General features: G+C 30.3%; 1 protein-coding gene across 6 annotated transcripts in view; it reads left to right on the top strand.

Moving 5' to 3' along the window:
* The first annotated feature begins 1,016 nt into the window (after positions 1-1,016).
* The window catches only part of LOC125064498 (diacylglycerol lipase-beta), a 65,477-nt gene continuing 40,987 nt past the window's right edge, over positions 1,017-25,506 (top strand). For 2 of the 6 annotated variants that reach the window (XM_047671575.1, XM_047671576.1), the window contains exon 1: positions 8,827-9,158. In XM_047671575.1, coding sequence (XP_047527531.1) covers positions 9,151-9,158 — 8 coding nt within the window. In that variant the 5' untranslated portion in view covers positions 8,827-9,150. Of the gene's footprint in view, positions 1,400-8,823; positions 9,351-25,506 lie in introns of those variants that run through there. The other 4 variants (XM_047671574.1, XM_047671571.1, XM_047671573.1 and 1 more) reach the window with 4 other exon arrangements.

The following is a 25,506-nucleotide window of genomic DNA, read 5'->3' as shown; positions in this document are numbered from 1 at the left end:
CTTTTCAAATATTTTTATTTACTTATACGATTTATTAACGGTACCATCATTTAACCTTTATTGGAGAGATGTTTGACGATATCATTACGGCTAGACAATAATAAGCGTATAAAACTATTGTCCTTGTTTATTATTCATTATCACAGTTAATCCGTGTTTACAATAACATTTTTTTTTTCATCGATGCTGTCTGCTTGTATATATTTGTTATAATAATTGTTTTAAATTTAGAATGGATAATAATGAATAAAAAAATCTTTTAATGTTGTAACAAAAACATTATAATTTTAACAAATCTTTTAAAAATACACTGTTTCCAAACGCTATTTGCTTCGCATATTTTATTAAATACCTCCTTAATTAATCGTGTCACAATCATGACAGAAATGCAAATAATTTGAATGGCACGATGTCAAATAAAAGCCAGAATAAAAAAATAAAAAATATCTTTTTATATTTTTTTTTCATATGTATTTTTTTTAATATATTTATTCATTAGATATAAAATAATTACGGATAATTGATAATGCAGTTGAACGCCTGATAAAGAGATATTGCCATTTTAGTAATTATTTAAAGAATTTTATGCAAATAACAGTACCTACTACTGAACCACGAATGAGCAATTAATAGTAATTATTAATTAAATGTTTTTTATAGTTCAACTCCCCAGACACACTTTAACTACTATAATTGTATGAATACTTAATCGGAGAAACACATTTTCATAGTGTTAAGTTTCTTTCGCACTTATTATTGTAAAACAGTTATATTTATTAGTGTAACGAGCGCGTACAAAATGTCTTAATATGAAAACATAGTATCCGATGGCGAAAGTGACGCTTGTGATGATTGATAATTTCTAGGGCATCCAGCAGACTAGGTCGACGTTCGCTTGCTCGAAGCAGCCCACCACTTGGTGGCAGGCGGCGGCTATGCGGTCGCGGTTGGCCGCCGACGGGCGACTACTAACCAGTCTTAGTTCTCACTATCTGTCTCAGTAACTGTTTGCCACGCGTCCTTCCACCGCGTATCGCCCGAGCGCCGGCGCACACGCTGCATCTCGCAACGTTCGTCATCGACATTTCGCCTAATTGTATTAACAATAAATATTTAAAAAAAAAGTGCAGGTGAAATCGCATTAGTTCGTTGTGGCTCATTTGTGTGCAAGCAAAAGTGGCTGTTTGTATTTACAGCTGAGCGAAAGCGGTCAGGCTGTCTGTGTCTTATTTTCTACGGTGTTTGTCTGTGTATGTTTTTTTTTTCTTATGATGTGTTGCAATTAAATTAAGTGTTAAAATGTTGAAATTTGGTTCGCGACGAGCTCAGTGAACGCGCTCATGCCACTGTAAAAACGAGCACACGTGCTTATGTAAGCCTGAATCAGTGGAAGGAACAAGTACGTATCTTCTCAATTATACATAAAATTAATTAAATTGCAATATTTGTTCAGCAAAGCGAAGGCAACTTCACCGACGATTTCTTGCACTGCGCTATATGAATGCGCGTATTCGAAAATAATAATAATACTTTTATATACATTATTGATTTAAAGTTATTTAGGGCACAAACATGTAATTTCACGTTATTTTTGTCTGAGCATCATTTTTACCTGCCCCCGTACCTTTAAAATTACAATACCTCATTCGCTTCATAAAATATGTCCTACATTGCAAAAAGTATTTAATAAGGCTTTTAAATATTTTTATTATACGATTGGCGAATCGTAAAAATATAAGTACCTTTTTTGCAATCTTTGCATACAAATATATTTATTTTTCAAGCTGATTTATAAGTATTTGCTGAAAGTTGATTACAAACGAATTAAGCATTTTAATTGCTCAACTTAGCATTTTCAAGCATTACAATAAATAATTGGTATAATAAGTACTCGTGAGAAATATAATTTAAGATTTATATAGACATTAGCTTAAAATTTACTCCGTATGTGATAAAGGTTCTTCGTATTTCGATTTTGAGCTTCTTGGCTCCTTGCCGGCCATTTCTGTTTATAGCGTGTTTGGTTTTGTTTACACACTACTATTGAGAGCGGCAATACAGTAACAGTTTAGTTATCATTACTGACGGATCGCACACATCTTTGATCGTCTTCAAAAGAAATTAGTTTCGTAAACGGATCCTTGGTGTACGTCGAAACTCGAAAGTATGTCGATGATGTTTATGAAAATTTATTTAAATATCGTTTATTCACTAAGTACTTTGATGTCACAACGATGTGTATTAAAATTTGTATGTTCCAATTTAGTTTTAGTTGTGAAACTTTAAGGAAATACTTTAATTAACATGACATGCCAAATAATTGTGATGACCCATCGCTGTTTGTTCAATTTATTGTTCGAGCTGAAGAGCGAAACATCAGTTGTTCAGGCGGAGTTAAATATTTTGGGGCTTCAGATTGAAACAAAAGTTTAATAACAATCGCAATCTTTGCTTAGTGCATCGTTGTTTTTACTTTATTTTCAGATCCAAATCTTTGTATGTATATACGTGTCACATCTCACTATGTGCGTCGATAACAAACATTTAAGAATTTACTTACCTTTCACAATATGTATATTAAATCTTGGACATCTTTGTCTATCCTTTATTTGCACTTGGCATACACCGCATTTGGTAGTAAGGCTTTGTGCAAGCCCGCCTTGTTAGTTACTACTCACTCATCAGATATTCTACCACCAAACAGCAGTACTCAGTATTGTTGTGTTCCGGTTTGAAGGGTGAGTAAGCCAGTGTCACTACAGGCAAAAGGGACATAACATCTAAGTTCCTAAGGTTGGTGTCGCATTAGTGATGTAAGGAATGATTAATATTTCTTATAGCGCCGTTGTCTATGGGCGGTGGTGACCACTTATCATCAGGTGGCCCAATTGTTCGTCCGCCTACCGTCGTATATTATATCTCTATTAAAATAAGCAATAATACTTATTATTATAATAATACATATTTAAAAACATGCTTATCACTTCTCATATTAATGGTCATGGGGCATATCTTGGAACTACAACAGAACAGACTACAAGAGAACAGTTTTTTTTTAATATATTGCAGGTATTATCAAAGATTAGTGAATCATCAACGAACAATTTACATGATATGTTGCTTACAGCCTCAATCATCAAAATAGTCTATGAACTTCTTTAAATAAATCCTGTAGTAAATCTCAACATATATTTTTACCGCAATTTAGCTGCACTGCTATTTGATAAAGGTAGTTTAGTCAACCGAACTATTTATAATTATACCAAATTTATACTTACATACTTCTCGTACGGCTTATATATACATACGGCTTTATTAAAATTCGTCCCACTTAAATTCTTCATCTGAAGAAATATATTTTATAAATCCGAACTCATCGGTCTGTACAGCCAACTGGCTTATATCCCGAATGCGTTAAAATGCCTCTATAAATTTGTTTTCAAACGGTCAATAGCGCAATGGTTTAGTTTAGCTTGTTTAAAAGTCTTATGATTGAACTAACTGCTCGAGCTATTATCGTCCTATCACAGGCTTTGCTTCTAATATGAGTAAGTATTTACAATGTAATTATTCGTAAACGGATATATATTTTTTGCGCCAAAATATTCGCCGTAGGTACTCAAATGTATGTCAATTGTCATGTCGGTCGGTTGAACAGTAACGAAGTTGCGTGTTTCTACGCCATCTAGTAGTGAGTTAGAACCATTGGTTAATACGAAAATATTCTCTAGGAGAAAACACATTTAAAATTCATGGGTCGTAGATACAATCGTAGGAGAACTTTAACGTTTTGCACGTAAGATATTAGAAGTGATTCTGTGTGAGTACAGTATTTTCCACGAACACAAAACTAACTTCCTAAAATGGAAAGAACAAACACGAGCGTTCATAAATACATTTCCTTTGTCTGCAATACAATTGTACTTTTGTCATATATGTGCACGAAACGACGTTCATTTCAAATAGTGTTTTTATTATTTCAAGATTGAATTTAAACTATCCGTTAATCTTGTTAGGATTAGGTATTCCTTGATGAGTTTAGCGACGACCGAAATAATGTAACGCACTTTACAAAATGTATGAACTTCTCCACTAACGCCCTTGATACACGAGAACGTTTTTAGTGGGAAGGAATAAATACATAATAGAATAAAAATATTTTAGACAATATTTCGTATGGGTTAAAACAATAGATTTCTTAATACTCATATAGATTTTACTATCTTAAAACATTACATTCATTTTATATTACAAACAAAAAGACCGCCGACATTTTGTTGTATAAGTAATGTATATTATTCTACGTGCGAGTTCAATTTAGAGATTTCCTGGACTTATCAAATTTTGTCCATCACAGATTATAAGGGTGATAGAATGATGAAAGTATAAATGTTCGGATTAAGTAAAAAAAATAAAACTGTACCCAGCTTTCAGCTTACTAAACTAAAGAGTCATTTCACTGGCACAAATTACCTTCTGGAAATCATAAAGAGGCATTAAGGAAAAAAGTGGACTCTCACGGTCTACTTCGTCTTTATTGTCCAAGGAGACTGTCTCGTTTGTTAATAGTACAATTAAAATAGCTCTTTCTGGCGTTTCAAATTCTTATCGTCCATCACAACTAAAAGACCTGACGGGCTGACACTGGATCCCTGGATGAAAATAGGATCTTTTTTAGGACGCTACATTCGTGACATTTTAAATTACAGACGAATATATTATTTATATCTTTGTGTCAATTAAAATACTTGGATTAACAGTGCGATAACATTTCTTTTAGGTAGACACCCTCTTCCGTCCCATTGTCTACACTGCTTACAGGGGAGATTCAAAGGGGAAATGCTGCTAACATTCTTGCCACCATTCCTCGCAGTCATGACTATTTAGGCCCTCAATGTAAATAATTATTTGTAAATAAATGTATTATTATCCATATTGATTATTACAATTTAGAATTTATTCTACAAAATTATCACTGCTGAGAAGATCAACAACACAAATATAATTCAATTCACAATTGGTAGAGTTATAATTTCAACAAGTATTAAATTGTCTGTCAGTAATCAGACAAATGCTGATGAGCTTCAATCCACCAATAAAGCAAGTACGAGTATCTGCTAAATGGAATCCAATTTTTAACTTTGTTAGTGATACTTATTGGAAGGCCCATCAGCTTGGGGATGTCACCTAAGAAAAGTATTATTTAGTGATAGATTTGAATATTTCTTAAAGGCTAACAATTTGGTTAATTATTGTTTGGCTTCTCGAGAAATACGGTTTAAATGTTCACACTTTAAAATATTCCAGAAACATTATCCTAAGTCCTTTTCTCCTCAAATTTTTCACTTGTACTAGTTATTTGCGATTACGAATCATAATAAAGAATTTATTATGTAATTTTATAACATATATTAAAGTAATTATTGCTGTGATGTGTTAATTAGATTCCAAGTAATGTACGTAACTCAAGTAAGTACGTTTAATCACTATATTATTACGCACAGAATACATTACTTTGTTCCTCAATGTGCTTTGTGTTATCGACTTCAACAATAAATGTATTAATACTCAAAGGTACAACTTATAAATACGTATATGAACTATTGAATACTTCGCGTATACCTAACGATAGGTAAATCGTCAAGCAAATCAATCCGTTATAAGATATAACAATGTATTAAAAGCACATATCATAAGTACCACTTAAAATGTTAAACTCGAGTGAATCTATAATGTTAGCGGGAGATAAGATAGAAGCAGGATCCGGACGGCCGTAGATACGACGTCCGCTTCTTTCGACCAAGCATTTGATATGACGCACCAGGTCAAACGTTATCTTACCGGAATCAAAGCTTAGCCCCGAAAATTTACGAAATGTTATTTTTTTATAAATAATCAACGTAAACAAATATATACATAGACACAATGAATAATACGCTATTGTTTATAAGTAATTGTAAGTTTTTTTGGGTTTTTAAATAAAGCGTATTTTTTTAATATTTTTGTTAAAAATTCATATGCATTGTAAAGTTTTAGTTACTAAGCAAATTTGACTTAATTTTATTTTTATAAAATACATATTTAACTTAAAAAGCGTATACATAGTATATGTCAAGTAAATAGAAAGTTTTTATGTAAGTGAGAGTAAGTTAATAATAATTGATGATTTCATTTTAATCTCAAAATTATACAAAATAAACAATTCTTTTTTTATTCTTTCGATCCTTTTCGCTGTATTCTTAATCCTTAAACTTCACTATTTATTTTCAAATAATAAAAAGTTGCCACTTCATACTATAGTAATGAATATGGACTAGTTTTATTATTAAAACGAATCGCAGAGGAGCAAGTTTTGAATAATTAGAACAAAAAATATTATATGTATGTTAAAGGAAAATTTACACTTATTACAAATATATTTTTTCCTTATATTAAAAAAAAAAAAATAACGAAACATATTTCGATTATCGATCTACTGGGCAATGAACCATTTATTGTTATTATTATTTGCTCTATCTCGGCTCTTGTATATGATTTTACTGATCTTGTATATGACAAGAGCCGAGATAGAGCAGTGGCTAGAACATGTGAACCTTAACCGATGGTTGCGTGTTCAAACCCGGGACAAGCACCAGACAAAGCAACCTGCATGTAAAATTTTTCTGCGTGTGTATCACCCCGCACTGAACAATCGTGGGAGGGTCTCCAAACCTTCTCCTCAAAAAAGGATAGGAGTCCTAGCCGTGGGACGTTAGCCGTAGTTATCCTAGCTTAAAATAGAACAAGCGAATCGTCCCCGACCTTCGCGACTACACAAAATATGTTTTGAGCCTTCAATATAAATTAAACCCTGAATTCAGCATGCCTTTCAAGGTATAAATTGAAGTATTTGTATTGTAAGTACCGTCTATGTTTAGGTTTTGTTCTATTTGGTGATAAAGCTTTTGCATAAGCCCGTCTGTTTAGGTACTGACTTATCACAATTCACATATTCTACCGCCAAATTCTCAGTAGCTTGAAGTTTCTCGGCTTGAAGGGCGAGTAAGCCAGTGTAACTACAAACACAAGGGCATAACTAAAAAAAATAAAATAAATGAATAAATAATTAATATTTTTTACGGCGCCAATGTCTATGGGCGGTGGTGCACAATTTCAATCAGGTGGCAAATTTGTCCGCCTGCGTATGTAATAAAAAAAAAACTTGTTTATGCCACACGGAAGAATATTGTTACTTGATAACTCACAAAAAATGCATAACTTAAACGATAACTTCTTTTTTTAAGAATATGAGTAAAAAATTATAAATCCAATATCATTACAGACGCTTCTCATAAAAAAAATTGTATTAATGCTTTTCCGTTTTTCATTTCGTTTAAATTTATATAAATATATAATTTACCTGCTATTATCTACGATTATATAAACTTTATTTATATTGTGGATAAATTACTTAAATTAACCTTCGCATTATCCTGAATTTTCAATTATATTCACTAAAAAAATGTGCTGTTAAGTATACTTTTTGTACATTTTGTATTGTTTAATATAATCATAAGTTATTGTCTTATTATGTTATTGTTGTTTTTTAATGTTATAGCTAAATAATGTAATTCGATATTTTTTTGTAAGGTATCATAGAATGTTTTTTTTTAGTTGAAATCGTTGTATTTTGTAGCGTTTATTAGCGTAGAATCGTTACATATAACATCTCGGGCTGAGTACAGCGCTGCTCTATAACGAAAAATAATCAATACAAATCAAATGTCTCTGTCGTATTTTGAAATATCTTAAAAAATAATAATAATATAATTTTATAACAAGGTATTTGTTATATCTACATTTTTCCATTAACGGTATTTAAATAGATTTATATAATCGTATATGACAATTCATACTTAGTATGGTTTTAGAGGAATACGAAATATCGATAAAAAAAAATATTAATCTTCAAACTCAAATCGAGATGACTGACTGGTAATAAAAATGTGCAGGCACACAACAATAAAAAAATATAAATTAAATACCACCAAAACAAAAACAATATGTGTGTGGAGATATAAAATTAAAAAAAAAACGGTTTTAAAGAAATGATTAAATATATAAATACTATATATATGCTCAGTCGACTGTCTTTTCACACCATTAGCACGTAACATCACATCGCCACTTTCCATTCAAACGGCCGTATCTCTGAAAGTTGTGAATGTCATGTATGCTATTATGATCGTTCAAGCTTTAGAGTAGGAATTATTTTTCTTCTTTAGTCTAAACGAGACAATAGTTATTTAGTATTTCTGCTTTTACGACCGCGACGAGCAAAAACAATAATTCATTATTTATTTATAATATATGATTAAAATTTATTCTTGGAAAATTCTTACATTATAATAATATTTTTAGATCTCTGCCGAATCTACGTGTTTACAAATAAGTACTGTTAGTGTACTGTTTTATTGTTTTGTAGGATACATTGAATGAAAAGTTAATAAAAACCATTGCTTGTGATCATGTTATTAGTCAATATTTATAATATATTATTTATTCTATTATTATATAACCAAAACCAATAAAGGCGAGCCGTAATGCGTGATATATTGCATGCGATTATGAAAACTCGCAGTTCCACTTTTCTAGTTTCTCCTCGGTCCGTCTCTCTTGGCCCCCAGATGCCCGAGTGGTGGCGTGAGTGTAAAGGAAAACACGATTTGGCGGTAACCGGGCCCGTTTCGGCTCGATTCGGAACTCTTCGGTGGAAATTCACGGCACTAGAAACGGAACGTCGTAAGTGTACGGCGCGTATAGCGATCTCGACCGGCGCTCAGGGCATTCTGTACTTCTGACGGCACTAGGCTGCCGGTCGCCGGCCGACACGGACTTGACGTATTCGTATCGTGCCATTTCAATAACCATTGTAAACAAACTATGTGACAGAAACCTCTCTGTTTATTAATTAAACTGAATGTTTGGACAAATATCTACAGTGAAAACTATTTAACCGTTGTGAAAATTTTAGGCATTGTTGCTTTTTCGCAAATCTAGACGGCCGGCCCCGTGGAATTTAGTGGAGTTGCAGTAATCATGCCAGGTTAGAAGGCGTATTTTGGTGTGCAGTGTTTAAGTGAAAGGAGCTTGGGTATTGCGGTATTGTTTATGATTCGGTGAGTAACTGTTACGGAGATCGTTGATCATCTACCCGGTGTGACGTTGGACTCGGGTCGTGTGTGAACACAGATACGTTGGACTTGGGCATGAAGATGAAACATTAGTGCATGTGGAAGATGTTAACTCAACTTTATTCGTAAAATTCTTTTCAATATCATCAGCGACTCGTACATGATCATCTAGAGTAGGTAAGGAATTATTTACTATCAACATTTCGATATACTTTATTTATATTATGACTTATATCCGTCCTTGTATTACCGACAGCGTGTTGTATTATTCGTATATGGTTAAATAATGACATATTTAATTAAATATTTACAACATTGGTAATTATTTTAGAACAATGGTCACATGAAGCGATAAAAACTTAGACAACAAAAGCACTACAATCAATTTATTTATTAGGGTCCTTGTTAATTTAATACTCCTTCATTATAGAACTATCTTCAATATAAATAAAATTTGTAAAGGTTATGAAATCAATTAAATTAATCTATTCACTGCGGCTTTGGAGTAGGAATAATAAAAACAATTACCTACTCATAACTTAACAATACCGGTTTAATAAAAATTTATTATAAAATAAGTACATATTCTTAATGAAATACAAATATTATTATAAAAAGAGGTTATTATGTATAATAATACACAGAGATAATATGTCAGCGGTTTTTAAAGTTTCCTAGTTATTATCAAATCAAATAATTTCTACGTCTACATTATAAATAGTTTTAAACATTTTATTCAATCCGTATAAAATTTTTTTTTTTGTACAATAACCAGTTTTTAGAATGTATCATTATTATTCGGATTACGTACGAAAGTTTCATAAGTCATTTAATGTTAAGTTTCTTTGGAGAATTTCTTTGAAAGACTGTTCGCGTTTTAAAAATATAAAGCTTGAGAGTTGCGACGTGTCCCTGAATAAAAAAATATTCGTCTAACTATCAATACATTTGTATGTAAAGCTAGTATATCATTTATGACGATTAAAATTACTTATTAAAGGCATAATGAAGTGTTCAATATGTATAAAATGTATTCGATTGCGCAAGTGTCGTTGTTTCATGCAGTTTACCTGGTTACAGAACTAGATATGATGCTTGATCTGAACCAAGTACTTATCGTTGTTATTATTTAATTTATTATCCTGTATATAATTATTATGCGGATAAATTATTTATAAAAGAGTAACAATAAACTGTGAACGGCAGCAATGCGAACAGCTATACTTATCTTCGGTTGTCAGCTATTTTTATCCGTTAGTAGTCAACCGTGACGTGTTGCGGTCTTTGATGATTTTATAAATTATTGCATTTTTCTGCTGGTACCTATCAAAATTATTTCGGTGCGACATCTTTATGTGATATTTTTTTTTGTAGAGTAAAAAAAGTAAAAAAATTTATGCTATATCAAAAATACAAGATATATTTAATAAGTTTTGGAGTCATGTTACTTTTAAGCATTATGAGTACTATAATATTCTATTTATAATTAGATTTGGCCTAAGAGCGCGCTATAAAGGCTTTAGAGATCGTGTATATTTAAATAAATAATTTATACGTAATTAAAAATATGAAGAAGCCGAACCGGTCAATTTGTATCTTCATTTTTAACTGGGCCAAGTTGACCTACCTTATAAATATTTCTTCGTCGTAAATAATGTTCAACTTGAGACTGGTAGCAGACCGGTACTTACAAGTGCTATGACAAAGTACTTGAGGATAAAATTACATGAATTTCACTTGCGTTGCGAAAATTTGAAGACAACAACACCTTTTTGCACCTTTTTTTCTTGATAATTGAAGCTTGTTAATAATTACCAAATAATATAAAAGAAAATCGGTAGTCAAACAAAATAGAAAAAGTTCCTGAACTGTTTTTCCTTTGTCTATTTACACATAGATACACTTGAAAATAACCCGCTGACCCGAAATGGGCCGGTAGATTGAACAATTGGACGTTATCCGAAGGTCATGAGTTCAGATCTTCACAAGCACTACTGAATTATTCATGGTAAATTTGTGCTTATAATTCATCTCGTGCACGACGGTGAAAGAAAATATTGTGAGAGAAACCTGCATATATTCGTAGAAATTCTATAAATCCATTTTAATAAGCTCCGAACTTTAGCACTGGATGATGTTTTTGTTCTACTGAGTGACATATAAAGAGTTTTATTGCCAAACATTAGTTATATTATAACTAATTAATTAATACATCAATAAATTGCGATAGATTTAAGAAATTTGCATAAAGATAATTGCTTCCATTCGTATACAAACATTACAGAATATTTTCTACTATGGTTTTGCATAAATACTCGTATATCAGTACATAGTACATAATAGTCAGACGCGACCTTTTTCACGTGTTTTTTATATTTTACTGTGTCAATTAAGAATTTATTAAATTTGGACAGTATTTTTAGAATCATGTATTAACTCGATACGACGTCTATTATCATTTTGATTGGTACTCCTATTTCCTGATATTTGTTTGATAATATAGTTTAACTTGTACACTGTATTTGTATATTTGATCTTATCGTATACGCTTAGTTAGAAACTTATTCGAGTTATGAAATGTTTACTAAGATTTACGGAGCGGAGGCAATTCGATAAATTAAATGGTTGTGTTTCGATCAATTCACTTAAAGGGGATTTGATGTTGCCTACAATAATATCGAACTTTTGTTTGACAATTTTAATTGACCTGCCAATAATTGATGTCATAGCATAAAATACAATTGTAATTATGTAATGTAATTAAACTCAAGTGAGAATAATGATTTCGGCTGTGTGAATTTCTTATAAGAATACAAAATTACATTTACATAGCGATTCGGAACATTCTTTTAGTTATTTATATTAAACAATTGTGGAGTGTGGTGTGCCGAGATGGCAATCAAACCGATGTCATCATTGTTTCAATAATATGAACATTTAGGTCGGGGACACAGCTTGCGTGTCGGAAAAATTTATGAGATGCTTTAAAAAGTTACTTCTTTACAGGATCGCTTTTGGCCCATAATCATGCCATCGAATATTCTACAAGCGTTTATTTAACTTCGCCTGTACGTATGAGTGAGACAAATGTTTTTTTTTTAAACCAGTTCTAGTTAGATCTAACATCTAACTAGAACTGGCTTAAAAAAAAAACATTAATTAGCTAAAAGCTAAAATTTTGCACACAATTAGTAATGGTGACAATACCATCTATTGTATTTTATTGTAAATCCGTAAATTAAAAGCTTGTTTCTAAAGAATATTTTTATTGTGAGTTATTAATATAACAATAAATTCATAACAAAACAGAAATAAATAATTTTGAATTATTAAATTATGCTATTCCTGTTATGACATATTTTTAGTGTAATTTGACATTATTATAAATACAGATAAATAAATCTTATCTCATATTGAATAATATATAAGTACTTTTTGGAGGCACATACTTTTTAGTAAGAACAGGGATTCAAGAAGTGTTAAAAATGTAGGGTATGGAGCGTAGGCTATCGATAATCTTTTGTAATTTATTTTGATTCAAATATACATGCCATTAACAAATATATATATTTGTTAACAATATGATTAATAATTCTTATAAAGTCTATTTAAGTTATTTGAAATTAAGAAAAACATTTTTATATATTTAATAATTCAAAAAACGTACAGCGAGTAAAGATGTATAGTACTGTACTGTACTGGGAACTTCTTGAGAATTTTACGAAATAAAAAATAAGCTCGTGTGAAAGTCACATTACAATCTTCTACTTCGAAAGTCATACGTACCTTTCGTTTTTACCCCTTAACCTAAATACTTATAACTTTCGGCCGTAACGACGGTGAACTAACACAGATTAATTTTACACTAGATAAAACATGAACCAGGATAAAACACGGTTATCGGACACGATCCTGTGGGTGGATACCTTGTTATAACTACATTCGTCTAAATTTAGCCCGACAGCTACCCGAGCAGGCTCTGACATTGATATATTCCAAAGATAACTAAGGGCTTATAAAGCGGCTTCGTATTCCTCAAGGAAAAGTAAACTAATTTGTAAGTCTATTTTTTCACGTGACAATCAATGTCTAAAAAGTTTCTGGTCAATTTTAGTTAAGTAAAGTTACTCAGTCAAACTGCCACGTCTTTTGTGGAAAATTAGCCAAAATCAGGCAAGATGAGATTTAATTGAGAATACCTTTGAATTTTTTTTTTTACTTTTGTAATAATTAATTTTTTGATACATATTTTATAATAGTACTATTAAAAATATTATCTAAATCAAAGTTTCGTCGTAATCATATTTAAATTTATTATTTAAGAATTTATATTTAATTATATTAAAATATATTATTTTTAAATTCCCAATAAATTTACTCGTGGTTAATTTCAATTACCACTTCAAAATTAACCTTTTTATTGTATAAGTAGTTTTGATGGAACAAATCTTGACCTTTTATTGAGAGCTACTCATCGCAGGAAAGAGGCTTTGTTCTTAGTAAAAAAAATCTTTAACATTAACTAAATAATTTATATTTTGTTACAATGCTAAAATGTAATATTTTAACCGTTAAATATTATATTTGGAATAATCTACCTAGTTTTCTACATCAAAATGGTCACCACGGTCCATAGACAATGGCACTATAGGAAATATTAACCATCTCTGCATCGTTAAAGCGCCTGTAATTCACTAGATCACTCACCTTTCAAACCGAAAAACAACAATACCACGTGTTGCTGTTTGAATATGCGATGAGTTTGCACAAAGTTCTGCCATCAAGTAGGCAAGGTTAGAAAAATAGTAGTGTTTTGAATGCCAAATCAATGGTAACAGAAATAGGGGAATCTGAATTTAACCCAACACCCGCTGAACGACGTCCATAAGTGAAGCCGTCAATGATTAAAATTATGATTATATACTTAAAATAGCTATGATTCAATGAATGTTATTGTTAACTCATACAACATGTTATGAATTTATTTGCAATTTACTAGCTCTTAGTCATAACACGTACAATACAATATAAATAAATCATTATACATAATATAACATCGTGACAGTCCAGTGGTTAGAAATCGTGCATCTTATCCGAAGATTGCTGTAACAAACTCTCAATTTATGGAAAAATCTCACTACCTTTAGATTTCACACATTGAAGCAGCATGGTGGAATGAGTGCAAGTTCTTCTCCAAGAAGGTTCATCTCCATTCATCGGGTCAATATCAGCCACTTTCGTATATCCCAAACTGGAGGAGCGTGGTGAAATGAACGCCATGTCTTCTCCAATGAGAGGACTACAGTACAATGGAATACTAAACAAATTGTAAATGTAATGAACATATTTTTTATATGATAGAGTTGCAAAACCAGCAATGCATCGAAAATTATTTCGATAATTATTTTATTACCATATTTAAAAGGTCTAGGAAGATATATTTAACGAATCTGCTGATAAAACTTTAAGAACTATATATACTTGTAAAATAGATTCTTATAATTCTAATAGAGTGAAATCTTATTCGATAGCTTGTCAAAACTACATTATTTCTTTTTAGTTTTCATTACTCTGTTAACTATTCGAGTGATGGATTATTCTTTAATTAAATATTATCTCTATCAACTCGCTCAAAACTTTAACATTTTATAAGTTTTATATTTAAAAAAAGATATGATTTCAAATATATTACCGTTTCTTGCAATCCGTTCGATATATATTCTAGGAATCATGTATAAAAACATTACACTATGATTATTTACATGACATACTTAGAATGCTGTTCAAATGGATTATTTTTTGTCTATTTTCGAATGATTGCATATAAAAATTGCAACAAACTTAGCAAATGTCTAATTTAACGCAATTTAATTTAAGTTGTTGCAATGTTCATATCACTCACGTTTTAAAATTAAAGTCTTAAAATTTCCGTTTACGTAAGTGTATTAAATTATAAATTAATTATTTATTCAAGGTCCATTTTAGTAACTCAGTTATGAAGAAAAAGAATTATGTGTTAGTGTTAATTTTTTATATACTACTAACGCGCGTACAGAAAAATGTAATTTAAATTCTTTTATAATATCAATTTTGTTTTTATTCGCCGGTAAAATTGTAAATAAATTTTACAACGAAGTCGTACGTCGTTTTAGTAAAAATTGTAAATAAATTTTACAACGAAGTCGTACATATAAATTTTTAACTTTAAAAATATTTAACAACTTAAAAATTAGCATAACTCGATTTTGTAATAAAACTTATAAGAGGAAAGTTTAGCGTTTATAAGTTCAAGAAAAACTGCTAGTAATATTAAACCAAAACCATTATGTTATCATGAAACGAGTAGCATCTGAATAGCTTATAGTTTTTCAAACATTAAAATCAAAAACGATGTTATGATATTTACTAAATAAAAATCTTTACTTCAACGAAAACTAGAAAATTAAAATTTCAAAAAATTATATGTTTTTCGCTATACAGCCCCATTAATTTCATTTAATCATGCAACTTAAGTATCGATATTTATCTAAAAAAAATTGTAGGTCTTTTTCACATCACTCATCATCATATTTGAATCACAGCGAGCTTGATGCTGGATTCATATATGATGCAACGCACGCGCACACGTCTCTACGTGTTACACCTTACCAATTAAATACGCATTACACATGTGTCGTAGATTTTAAATTATAGCAGACATGTTAAAAACTGGAGTAACTATTCAGCTTTGATAAATGTCTATCTTAATGATGCAATACTTTTTATCTATTTCTATGACAAATACATCTACAAACAATTTTATAGACATTTAAATTGTCCAGAGGCTTTTATTTTATTTAAACTTGTTAAATATTTATTTTTCGTATTGTGATTTCCTAAGTAATTTATATTCCACTAATCATCTCCAAAAAATAAACTTACCTGAGTTGATATATATTTTAATTTTTAATCAAATAATATTCGCATTCATATCAAATTGATTACTGACAGACTCTAATTGAATAATATAATATTATTATTGGCCTAGTTGCATAAAACAGCAACCTGTGGCATATTTTTGAGACGTTAAAAGATGCCAATCATGCTCATGGTACAATTATTATGTGCACGATAGATCGAACTATTTAGTTTCGTGCCAAGTTTAACAAACAATGAATTGAGTAAGAATTCCTTACCAGATTTACTATAGTAATTTACTAAACTCTGATACATTTCATTAATATTTATAATCGTAATAAAAATAAAGATTCTCTGAAAACAAAAATAGCATATAATGCCAATAAAAGAATACTAAATTTTGTCACACGCTGGCGCTAGTAGTAGATTAAATCGCGCTAACATTGTAATCTACCACTAGCACTTAACAAATTTTAATAAGAATTACGATTGCCATTATAAAAGACCCAACTGATACATTGCGTAATATGATAATGCATGGTGAGACTACCTGTAAGTAGTAGAACTTTTGCCTTTATAATTTTGAAATGTAATTTTTTATTTTTTATTTTGGATGTGATATTGTATCTACTGTTGGTTGTCCTAATGAAAATAAAATAAAACTGACTCGACTGAACAGCGAATGATGAATTTGGATATGAATCTCGTGATTATAATCTGCTCGTTCGTGCCTCAACTGACAACTATCGCAGAGGCACGTGTCGAATTACTGAATACGGACGCTGTTTATGAACTTAATTTAATTAAATACATTGCTACTAGCTGAGAGCCTTAACCTCCTCGCTACTTTGGCCGTTAAATTAACAGAATAGGGAAGGATTAACGGAATAGAAGAAATTAATAGTCTCATACCGATACGTTCAGTATTGTTCGAGTAATTGACGAACAAATAAAAAAAAAACTCTTACATAATTCTCTATATATACTGATAATATTACATGGCTTAGAGGTGTTCGATTTGAAGAATCTTTTTGCCAGTATTACAATAAGACAATATTACGTGATCATGCTTACGACCCACAGGCCACGAGAACTGACGTATATAAGTAATAATAACGCAGAGAAACCATTAATATTACTAAAACTCATGCTGTATGCGTTAAATCTTTATTTTGGACGTTATTTTGACGTTATTCATAGTTACATATATATATATAAAGAAAGACTACTTTCAGATGGCACGTACAAACTGTGCGCGATATTCATCAATAACCATTCCTATTCATCGATTTTATGTGTAATTTGTTAATGTAGCCTATAATTGCGCCGCTGGGATTGGTAGTATAGTCTGAAAAGCTTAGACTTTAAAGGTAATTTAAAGCGGACAGGCCATTTATCTGTGTTACCAAATTTTAAACACAACTATTTAGGGTTTTGCTGTGACTAAGTTTTACAATGTAACGCATTACAGTTATTACTTTCTGTTCTATTTATTATCGTAAAAATATCTATGTCCGACTTTCTTTTGTCACCGTAAAAGAAAAAAAAAAATACACTTATGTATATTCTTAGTGTCATAATGTGTTTGTGATTAAATATATATTAGGTACATTTAAATGGCATTTCTGATATTTATTTAGTACATCTTGTAATGTGTCCAGATTTGGATGAACTTAACTTTATTCTTCTTTTAAATAGTTATGAGTTTGTTGTATGAAATAAAATATTATACTTTCACTCAAAAGATTTTATAATTAATCTACAAACGAAAAGCTGACAATATATTTTCAGGGTCCAAGAAGTTAAATGGAAACAATCAATATGCAATAAATTTTGTTATTTAATGTCGAAAATACGATGTATTTTGTAGAGAATTTCGCTCTCTTTCATGAATTTGTTGAATTTAAGATGTCAATCAACGAGTCAGTCAATCTCATAGTAGTTATTCAGGTTAATTTATTACTTCGAGTTTCATTATCATTATTTGAAACAATCTGGATATTTTAATAAGCTGACAATATAAAAAAGTCAATTATCGTAATCAAGTTAAGGACTGATTAATCTTTAAGTACATTATGTAGAATTTACTATCTTATCGTCTTGAGTTAATTATCAAATGTATTCTATTTTATATTGACTAATTATAAAATAATTACTAAGTACATTATTTCTTCGATACAGATACAAAATACTTTATTCAAGTTTACACGACTACATTTGATTCGTCATTTATCAAAACTAATTTAAATTTAAAATTACCACATGTTTAGAGCTAACCAGAAAACCAGTAGTTCTCTCTTCTGTCGGTTAATTTACATACATACAAGAACTTAATTATTATTAATGGAAATTAAATAATACTCAATTTTTTTTTAATCGCCTATATATAATAATATTTTATTAAGTAATACTCTATTCTATCGGAATTTTTATAACTTTATAAATGAATGAAGAATCATCAGCAAACAATATAATATCATAAATAATTTTAACGTAAATATTGTAAATGTTTTTATTAATTAAAAATAAATTATTAAACACCTATTCATTCATTCAACCATCGACGTCTATTAATGTTTTCTTGTCTTTGGTCAGGGAATATTGCGGCAAAACCTCGATGTCTCTTATAAATAAATGCGTTGAACGGGGTTTTTAATACAAAACTTAGCTGCAGCGTGTGCTGATCAATATCAAGAGTAATTTCGGTATCCAGTGTTCATAAATTAAATATTAATTTTGTTTCGTTCATTTGTTGTTTGAATAGTTGATAGATAAGCGTTTGATAAGAGATAAATGACAACAAACGCAAAATTGTAGTCCGATTCTGCAAATGTAAATACAGATGAATGAGATACTGAGATAACACGAGATATTTTTTTAAATAAATACAATTAAAAGCGAAAGTATACCTACTTAAGTCTCGTGTATAAAATTTTACTTGTAAAATATAATAATTAAAAAAAATCACTGATTTATGCAATTAAACATATGATGCCGGGATGTGCGCGTTTTAATTTAACAAAAAAGTTTTGATTTTTACTCCTTATAAAAAGCTTTCTGCCAATGAAAGTTCCGTCAAAATCGATCCAGCCGTTCCAGAGATTAACCGGAAGAAACAGACAGACGGACAAAGATGAAAAAAAATGTTATTTTGGTACATATTTACCTGGTAGACATACATATGCATTTAATAAAAAGCGGTTATTTTAGTATTACAAACAGGCACTACAATTTTATTATATGTATAGATTAGTTGTACCCGCGGCCACTTAATCCCCTCGAAGGGTAAAAAATCTAGCCTATGTCCGTCCTTGATGTTTGTCAAATTTCAGCAATATTGGTTCTATTGTTTAGATGTGAACAGACAGACAGAGTCACTTTCGCATTCGTAATATTATTAATAATAAATAAAACTACAGTGTCAATTTTCGAATCTATTTTGTTGTAGATTTTATAAGTCAAGCATCCATATTTAAAGGTATACTATAAATACTATTCCTAAAGCTAGTCCAGACCGCTGTGTTTAAGTCTTAAAGAGTTTATAGCCTTCACAAAAGCTTCTTAAATAATGTAGGCCAGCGCTTAGTTAGGATTTTTAAATACAATAAAGCCGCTGCAGGGCGCTATTTTAATGCTATATAATATTGTATCCTTACTGATATTATAAAGGCGAACGTTTGTTACTCTTTCACGCAAAAACTACCGAATGTATTTTAATGAAACTTTACAATAATATATTTTATACATCAGAATAACAAATATGCTATATTTTATAAAGATAGATAGAAGAACCAACCCCTAAAACGCGAACGATGCCGCGGGCGATCACTAGTATAATTTTAGAACAAATATTACTTATACGGTATATAAAACTATGTCTGTCATCATATAGTTGTTCTCGTTCAAAGCGTAGGAGGTAACTGCAGTAAGGAAGTGCTAAAATGTGCTCGCATCCTTGAAACTATATGTTGTTTTAGTAATTAACTAATACGAGACTAAAAAATATTTAGATTTCAGACGTTTTATTAGGTTAGCGCTGCAACAAAACTATACGTTCTGAAAAACTGACTTCACTAAATATATTTTGATAATAATATATAAATGTAAATAATACTTTATAAATATTGGGGTCCTCTTGATGGAAATAAAACACTACAAGCGTTGTTATAATGATAAATTTTTTTCTCATTTTTATATGCATTTTTTTTTTTAGTTTCATTCTTTTATTTTTAAATAAAACAAAATTCAAAAATTTTATTTTATTCTTTGTTATTAAAGTTTTAAATTCAATTTGAAGTGCCACGGATTTTTTACTGTTTGCTTCCTACGTATAACTTTATCTTAATAAGATATAACAGAAGTTTTGTCATAGTTTCGCGGTTTTATCTCGTGGAAGTTTTCATTGAATTAATATATTGAGCGTGTGCATTACGTGATCAGTTACTATATGGGTTTAATACAATCTATATATGTATAAGTGTATCAGCAATTCATCATTTGCGATAATAATATCAAAACGGTAATGAAATATTATCTATTAATAAATAAAGATGAACGATATAAATAAAAAAAGTTTGTTCTCTATGCGTTCCTAAGCCGTTCATCTATGATGAAGTTTGTTAATTTATCCTGCGACCGGGAAGGTTCCTAGTCTTCATTTTTCTTTGTATTATTTTCCTTCAATGTAAACGTTTTGTGTACAGCCTTACCCTACCCGTGCAAAGCCGAATCGGGTAGCTAGTTATAAATAATTATCGTACATAGGTAATATCAATAAAAATGCAACTAGATTTAATTTGCTAGAACAATCGTTCCTTTACATGATAACCTTCGCATTATCGATTAGTTTGTTTCAATTAGAACTACGTCAGCATCAATCAGCTACGTTGCAAAGTCACTTCCATCATATGGTCTTTACATGTCAAATGTAATTACAGATATTCTAATTTGAACTTTATTTTTAAAGATATAGAGGCTATCCACCACTAATTCCTTAAACCTTATTATATGCACTGGTAGTTCCACAATCAGGTCACGGATTCCGACCACACCAATCAGATAATATGCAATTTAAAAGAGCCGGTCATTTAGCACTGCGCTTGCGCACGCTTTGCTTTGCATAGATTAAGCCATTGTGTGTACGACACAGTATTCATATTTTACTTATTTTTCCATCTGCTATATTGACATTGTTCAAGTTACCAAGAAAATATTGTGCAATTCTATAAGAAAATATAACATTTGTTAAGTAAGCAATGTAGGTTTTTCATCATACATATTTTATGAATTCTTATATTTTATTTATTTATTTAATGTTAAAGATAACCAGACACATACAAGGTACCGAAAAATAAATTTATTTTTATAAGAATAAAAAAAAATAAGTTATATTTTGACTTAATAGGCATGCATTACACATTTCAGAAAAAAATACCTTATTAATTTAATTAACGGTTAATTAAATTTAAAAAATAATAAAATCACGAAAAATTTAATATTATATAACTAATTTAAATATTCATAATATAATACTGTGATTTTCATAACTATATGAGATATGTATCTATTCTATCTATTCTATCATAAAAAAATAAAATGGAACTGACAATGAATTTTAAAATGGCGGCGAATAAACAACACTGACGCAACGCTATAATGACACAGTGCAAGCAATAGCAATTCTAGCTAGCAATTCCTTTTTAAATATTTCATTATATGATTATACGATTAAAAATATGGATACAATATGTTATATTTATTATTGTCATCCATGCCTATTTCAGTTATATGTATATGTAGATATTACAGAGGTGAGTGGGTTCACGAAAATCGAGTTCGTGAACCCACTGAGAGAGAGAATCGTTTAATCGAGTCATATTTTCATTTCAAAAGTATTACGCTAGATTCAGATAATCTCCAACATAGTCAAGTTTAAGTAAATCCTTACAAATGTTAGAAATATTTATTTATGCAGCTACATTTATATTATTATTATATATTTAATAAGCTCATATTTTGTTATTGTATCCGATTCCATAAAAATAAATGTAATCGATTTCAGAACGTCATTCGATTGGCTTTAAAAATTAATACAAGAGAGTTTCCCGCGTAAAATTAGAAATAAAAAATGGCAGTCACCAATTTAATGTAAATAGGAGATTTTTGTTATTTTAATCCAACGTCAGGATTATAAGGTTTATAAAATTAAACAAATATTCCGTATACTGATGTATTTATTACAAATGAAGTAGAGATCACTTAAGAAGATACCTTTAATCTTCTGACTGTCCATCCATATTATTTATATTATTTTTCTTTCAAGTTCCTCACTAGTGATCCTTTGCGATGGCAATCCGACACGACCGTAAAGATTTCAGAATAAGGACCAACAGCTTTATGTGTTTTTCAAGTCAGGGGATTGTAAACAGTACCAAATTCCAAACTCCGTATACCCATTGACCCGGCCTTTAAGCCTTCGGAATCTGTAGCCTTATAAGCTAGCCAATAATCTAAAGAGGCAATAAGACAGCTAAAATATCAATTACTTAAGAAGACTAATTAATATCTTCGTACCTACATTCAATGCCCGTATAAGAAATATCAAATTGCGAGGCGCCAACACGTACATAAAGGAAATCTATATAGATACAAGTAAATAAATTCAATATTTCTTAGCGAAATAAACAAGACGAATATATCTTGTAGATTGAGCGTGGGAGGTTCGTGGAAAGTATTAAACAAGTCTTATAAAATGTTTGTAGATATACATCCATCTTTTATATACCTACGCTATAGCTTACAATTTGGTATTTATTGAATAATCTCAATGGTAATAAATTAAATAAGATTTGAAAAACTAAGATACGAATTGTAATTGGCAGTTTGTTCGTGTGGTTTTCAAAGAAGTGATACAATTTTCACCGGTGGCTTGCGCGGCCTGTTTGTATAGGACTCCGCTCACTGTGAAATTAGCAAATAATCAAACTGGAACACTGATCGAACCAGTTTAATTACGCCACAATGACCACAACATCTTAGATTCGGTGATGACCCAGACGTGCATACGTGCATGTTGTAGTTTTATATTTTTTAGTGTTTTTTATAGTAGTTATATACTTACTTTTGAGTCGCTCTTTTGCTTATCTGCCTTCGTGAAAAAAGGTAATTTATTATAATGATGAGTTGCGTTTGGTTGCGTTCCTTCAACAATAAATAGTGTTTGGTCCATTAAAAATAATTAAATGCATTTCGTTTTCGTTATCAGTATAATGTCAAAATGAAATTTTGAAATATTACAAAAAAAAACTCTTTTGTACGGAGTTGGTGAAACGAATTGAACGGTTGAAACGGATAAAAGCCATTTCACACAAAATTTAGCTTTCCTTTAATTTTTAGGATTAAATATTAAATTACATACATACATTTGTTGGTAGTTATTAAATTGTTTCACCTTTGTTAGTTATTACAAATTAGGAGGAAAAAATTGTTTACAAACACAAAATCAACATCATTACACGTTTCATTTTGTTTTTGTTGGATTATGAACTTTATTGTGACTGTCGCAAGTTATGTAATACATAAACTTGTTTACAAGTTCGTTTAGCAGCATTTTTTTTTGTTTATCGTATTATTACTTCATTCGCTTGTTTTCGAACTAATGAAGCATAAAACTTCAAACTTATTATGTGCGTAAGCTTTGTATATACATAATATATATAAATATATAAAAAAAATGCAAACTGAATTTCAAACACACGAATCGAAAATAAATATAATTGAACATGATGATATCGCTTGTAATGATCTGAACACGAAAAATATTTGCGTTAGAAAAGTTTTACTAAAACGTTACGTACAGAAAGGATGCACTCTTTCAACTTGACAAGTAGTCACATTCATCATTATATTACATTAAATATAATTAATTAAAAAATTGAGCTCGAGCAATGTCACGCTCAAAAATAATTATAGCTGCAATCTAAATCAGGAAGCGGCACCTTGTGATAAATTTAAGTAAATTTATCCCAGAAACAAACCTATTTAAATATTTTATATAAAATATCTTTTCAAGATAAATTTATGCAGATGTTTTATTGTTTTATTTGTTAAATTTAACACCGCTTAAAGTTTTTCTAGAATTTAGGTCAACGTCACCTTCGGTCAAAGACTTCTCAGGTCTATAAGGGGAGTCCCTTATAAATATCATATTCATTATGCGTTTAACGACAGGATCTAAGTCATTATGTGTGTAATTACACTGCGTAATTCTCTAACATCTAAACAAGTATAATAAAGCACATGTTACCGTTCAAGTCATTACATTCAAGGCTGAAATACCTACTTTAGTCGAGGAGAGACTCCTACGTCTCAGGGCCCTTGTATCCTTATTAACTTTCTAAATAGTTTTTATTAACATTTATAAGCACAACGTGGGTACAATAATTCGTAAAATAAAAATAAAAAGTTAAATTATATACAAAAATTTACTCGGTTGTAGGGCTTTGTGCAAGCCCGCCTGGGTAGATATCACTCACTCATCAGATATTCTACCGCCAAATAGCAATACTCAGTATTGTTGTGTTCCGGCTTAAAGGGTGAGTGAGCCAGTTGTAACTACAGTCACAAGGGACATAACATCTTAGTTCCCAAAGTTGGTGGTGCATTGGCGATGTAAAGGTTGGTTAATATTCCTTACAGCGCCATTGTCTATGGGCAATGGTGACCACTTACCATCAGGTGGCCCATATGCTAGTCAACCTATTAAATAAAATTAAATATAAAAAATGTAAAATTTCACACTTTTAATGCTTGTGTGTATGAAAAATACATAAAAAATTTAGTATACTATAAACGGCGTAAGGAGGATTTTAAGCCAAGAGCCACGAAGCGTCTCTAAGCCATACTTACGGTGTTCAAAAAAACACGTTCAAGTAGACGTTATGTTAATTATGATTAATCTTTTACTTTCAACTGTGGCATTTATCTAGATTACATTTAGACTAATTCGGAAACTATATCAAGTGGAGCCAGCATCCTGTTTTCCCTAATATATTATATTTAATCGATTAATTAATCCTATTCTAGCGAATACTCAAGAACTTTCCGGCATAAAAAACAAACATGTCAGCGGTTAAAAACAGACTTTAGATAAATATGTAGATAATATGAGTTTTACAATATATATAATTTATTTTATTCGACGGTTAGAAATATGTTTTTTATAATTTATTTTTAGTTGTTTTATAAATAGTATTTTTTAATAAACAAATCTTACAAAAATGATAAGATTGAGAAAAATGATACTTTATTATGACGCCAGTAATAGTTGTAATCTTTATATCAATATGAATCTTCGGTACGTGTGTATGTGAACTCTTCCTAAACGGTTAGACCGATTCCGATTAAATGTTTTGAGTGTATTTGAGTCCTTGGATAT

This window comes from Vanessa atalanta, chromosome 6 (genome assembly GCF_905147765.1).
Source record: "Vanessa atalanta chromosome 6, ilVanAtal1.2, whole genome shotgun sequence".
In the NCBI taxonomy this organism is placed as follows: domain Eukaryota; kingdom Metazoa; phylum Arthropoda; class Insecta; order Lepidoptera; family Nymphalidae; genus Vanessa; species Vanessa atalanta.
Note: the sequence above shows the minus strand (reverse complement) of the source record. Positions and strands in the feature narration are given on the sequence as shown.